The sequence below is a fragment of the Anarrhichthys ocellatus genome, unplaced genomic scaffold (assembly GCF_004355925.1).
Source record: "Anarrhichthys ocellatus isolate YVR2014 unplaced genomic scaffold, GSC_Weel_1.0 scaffold3, whole genome shotgun sequence".
Classification (NCBI taxonomy): Eukaryota; Metazoa; Chordata; class Actinopteri; order Perciformes; family Anarhichadidae; genus Anarrhichthys; species Anarrhichthys ocellatus.
In genome coordinates, this window is record NW_022280033.1 from 10,889,920 (window position 1) to 10,894,195 (window position 4,276).

General features: G+C 40.9%; 1 protein-coding gene across 1 annotated transcript in view; it reads left to right on the forward strand.

Annotated features, from left to right (window-relative positions):
* tmem72 (transmembrane protein 72) overlaps window positions 1–3,882 on the forward strand; it is a 4,868-nt gene extending 986 nt beyond the window's left edge. Inside the window, exons 2-5 of the mRNA XM_031841917.1 lie at window positions 1,800–1,866; window positions 2,442–2,513; window positions 2,806–2,945; window positions 3,235–3,882. Of these exons, the coding sequence (XP_031697777.1) occupies window positions 1,800–1,866; window positions 2,442–2,513; window positions 2,806–2,945; window positions 3,235–3,677 (722 nt within the window). The 3' untranslated portion in view covers window positions 3,678–3,882. The remainder of the gene's footprint in view (window positions 1–1,799; window positions 1,867–2,441; window positions 2,514–2,805; window positions 2,946–3,234) is intronic.
* The last annotated feature ends 394 nt before the right edge of the window (window positions 3,883–4,276 follow it).

Consider the following 4,276-nt stretch of genomic DNA (forward strand, 5'->3'; position numbering starts at 1 on the left):
TGTGTGTGTGTGTGTGTGTGTGTGTGTGTGTGTGTGTGTGTGTGTGTTTATGGGATTTCTACACGTGCCTCTGTCTCTTTTCACATGTCTACATGTCTGTGTTGGCCTGTCTGCCTCTGTGTGTGTTCAGTAGACAGACATACGTGCCGGGAGCACATATATATTAATATCCAGCTGGTCTATATGCAGCGTTAATTCTTCTCACACTCTATAAACGACCAGAAACTGTTCAGCCACATTCTCCTGATTTCCCTCTGGTGGCGATTTTGTATCTGAATTTTTGGTAAGCCAGAGAAATGATTTCCATGTGTTTAATGGCAATCACTACTTAACCATGCTTACCTCTTTAATGCCTCACAGGGAAAAGATTGATGAACAAAACAGGCTTTCCTTTATAGTTTTTAAGACTTTGTTGTCATCTGATTTGATATCGTTCCATACGTGTTCAAATGTGATTTGGTGTCAAGACTCAAATTCGGGTCTACAGAATGAAGGAATAGTTTGACATTTTGGGTTTCTTGTTGAGAGTCAGATCATTTATCGATACCACTAGTTAGCTTCGCTTAGCATAAAGACTAGAAACAGAGGGAAAGAAAGTTAGTAGTGTGAACGGAAATACCCTGGCACATGATCCCACAAAATCCCAATTTGTCATTGACAAGACATGATGAGATATTTCAAGATATAATGTAACTTTATGTGCTGTAGAGTTGCTGATCGGTGGATTTTGTCACTTTTGGACAGAGCCAGGTTAGCTGTTGCCCTATTTACAGTCTTTGTGATAAGCTAAGCTAACTGGTTGCTGGCGTTAGCTACATATGTAGGCTAGCGTACTAACATGAGAGTGGTACCAATTGTCTTATCTAACTCGCAGGAAGAAAGTGGAAAAGAGTATTTCCCCAAAAGTCTAACAGTTCCTTTAAAATAATTGGAAGGTGGCAGCAGCAGAAGTATAGACTCTTCAAATTAAATCCCTTTCAGCAGTAAAAGAGATTCAGGTCACTGCAGCAATGTTGATCTTGCAGAGGAATAAATCATCAAAATCCAGTTGCAGCCCAGTACCCCTTTTTACAATACGTTTGTACTTTCACACAGAGAAGTTAGGAGAATAGAAGTAATACTGTTCTGGATCAGTACTCATTACTCATAAGCCCAAAATGTAGAGGAAGGACTTTCAACAAACCATGACCTCTAATGACCACTTCACCTACAAGTGGCAAATGTCATGGTTCTGCTCTGGTAGAGGATCTGTGATGTAATAAGTGTCCGCTGGTAGTGATATGGTAATTACAACCATGAGTAAGCCATTACCAGAATTTTGTGACCATGATGGAAACAATTACAACAATTACCAGTATTAAATGTTCTATAATTATCTTTACATGACATAGATCAATAGTTCAATACTACCTCTAGGGGTGTAAACTATGTGCTCAAATTGAAGCAACTCAGGTCAATGTTTATTGCTCAATGAAGGGAGAAATATTTTTCAAGAACTTCAATTAGTTTCTAACAACTGCCTCAAACAACACAGCTAACAATACAGTAAAGCCTACCTTCACAGCAAAATGAGAAAGATGCATAAAATATGCCAAAGAACAGTAAAAGCAGCATATTGTTGCATCACAGTGGAAATGTTAATATTTAATAACCCAAGTTTAGTCAAGTTGACCCACTACAGCAACCCTTCCTGCAACCAACGAGAAAATCATGAACTAAGTCTGACATCTGGTGGACAGAATCTGCACCAGTAACTCTCAAAAAAAAAAAATGAAATTATCTTCCTGTCTCTTTTTCAGTGCTGTGTGCTGTGGGAGTGGAGACCCTGACACAGGGAGAATTCAGTAGCCTTGGCGTCTACCTAGTGTAAGTGTTCAGATTTTGTTGTCCATCTTGTAATATGCTGCATGAATTTAAGAGCACTCTTGACTGGTGGCATTCCTGAGTACACATTACGCCGCCTGGATTTTAATATGACAAAGAATATGTGGCCTGAGGGCTTGTAGAAAACAATTACAATACTGTACCTGCCGTCATAATCACTCATACATACACACACTTGCGAGGAGATGTTGGGAAGGAGTCAGAGGGATGAAGCGAGGTGTAGAGGGCAGAATGGAGACCAGTCCTTCAGTACTTTGCATTATCTTTGTGGCTCACAGCCAAACTCCCACAGAGTCGCAGGAAAACATCTCCCGAAGGAGAACAGAAATGCATGACTGATTGTTCAGATGAACACTGCATTCAAACACACACACACACACACACACACACACACACACACACAAACACACAACTAAGCGACAACTCTTCAGAGAGAGGGCATTTTTCCGGTTCACTGAATAAGATGGTTATCAGACTATTAAAACATGAAATAGAAAACAGGGAATACTGCAGCAGCAAACTGCTTTTCATCTGGCTCTATTCTATGCTCCTCCCAGAGTTTCATCTGTTGGCATCATGATGTTTGAGCTGGCCTATTTCCTGGACACACTTCTGTTCATGTGTCTGCCGTGAGTAGTCTACACACAATACTCAATTGTTTTGCATGGATACTTTAGCATGAATACAACAAGGGAAAACCTCTGTGTATTCATGCTATAATTCTATTAGGTCTTTTAACCACCTATGAACTGTGCAAAGCAGGTCCAAAAATAAATCTGAAGATGGATTCTCATCTTTAGTCTGATATGATGTCTGCCATGTCAGTATTCATTCACTGTCAAAAGAATCTAAAATTGTAAGAATGTGACTTCCAGTCCTTTTCACTGCTTCAGTCCTTCTTTTCTCCTTATCTTTCTCTAGCTGTCCTCCAGACTGGCATCTGTTTGTGTTGTGGGGGAAGATGGCTCGCATTGGAGGCTTTCATAAATTCCTCTATTACTCCACAATGTCAGTGGTCTGCTTCTTGCACCCTGTGTTGGTGTGGCATGCAATCATCCCAGGTAAAAAACACTGGCAAGTATGCTAACACTGAAAATTAGTATCAGCAGCAGACGTATCGACTTCACTCAGTGGGAAACGCACAGGTGCATGTTAACAACATTAACAATGGCACCTCTCTTTTTAAGTGTCCCAGTGAGGTGTGACACTGAGCCAGCATGCACAATGAAACGGAAGCAGCTAAATGAAATTCAACCATCATTAATTTCATTATTTACATCAGCGTGGTTGCTACTGTAACATGTCAACGAGTCTCCAGTGAAAGAAATAGAATATATTTTGTGATTGCAGGGACAATGCTTCTGGTGACAGCCTTTTTTAACTTCATACTAAGCAAGAAAACAAAGATCAAATCTCCCAAAAGACCACAAGAGAGCCACAGCGACCAAGGCCCAACCACTGTCTGTGTGACAGAAGGGGCAGCCTCAAACAGCACTGTCTCGTTCCTCCACGTGGTGACAGGAAGGAGAGGGGGAGTACTGGCTCTCGCAACCAGAGACCGCTGCCTCGGTACGGGAGAGAGAGGAGAGAGCGTCCAGGCCATGCTGGAGCTGGAGCAGACAACAGCACCTAAAGGCACAGACAGGGAGAGGAGGAGCTGGAAAGAGAGGAGACTGATCTGCTTGAGAGGTAGGGAGGAGCCTGTGGAGAGAGAGATGGAGGAGATGGACAGTTACTACTGTGAGCCAGAGCCAGACACCACCTCAGACACTGCGCCTATGATTACTGACTGAACGTCCCTCTGCGCTCAGACTGAGCTCCTTACTGATATCACACAAAGGAAAGCATGTGTAATGTATTCATACTGACTGAGTGCAACTAGCTGGTGCTACAATGTGGCAGATGTTTATCTGAAAATAATATTATCAAATGTCCAAACAGCCATAATAAGACATTTGAGCATTTTTGAGTGTTCAGTAATAATGTACTCTATATTTTAAATAGATATGTAGATTAATTTTATTAAGTGTTCAACTGATTTCATTTTTATACTTCAAAAAGATCTGTGTACTTGTACAAAATGATTTTTTTGTGTGTGTTTTTAACAATAATTTGATCCTCAGATGTATACATTCAAAGAAATTAAACTATTTGTACCTACATGAGCAAGTGGTTGACTTTAAGTCAGATTTTTGCAAAGCCAGCATTGATTTGAAGTGCAGACGTTAATGCCGAGCAATCCAATCCAGTTAATGCACAATATGCACAATTCATGAGGTAATAAATTAGATCAACTGTTTCTTTCATTCACCGTCGAGAAAATGTGTATGACTGTGACTGCAGGCATGAGAGCTTGTGCAGGTGCATGATGTGTTAGTCACATTCAAGCCTC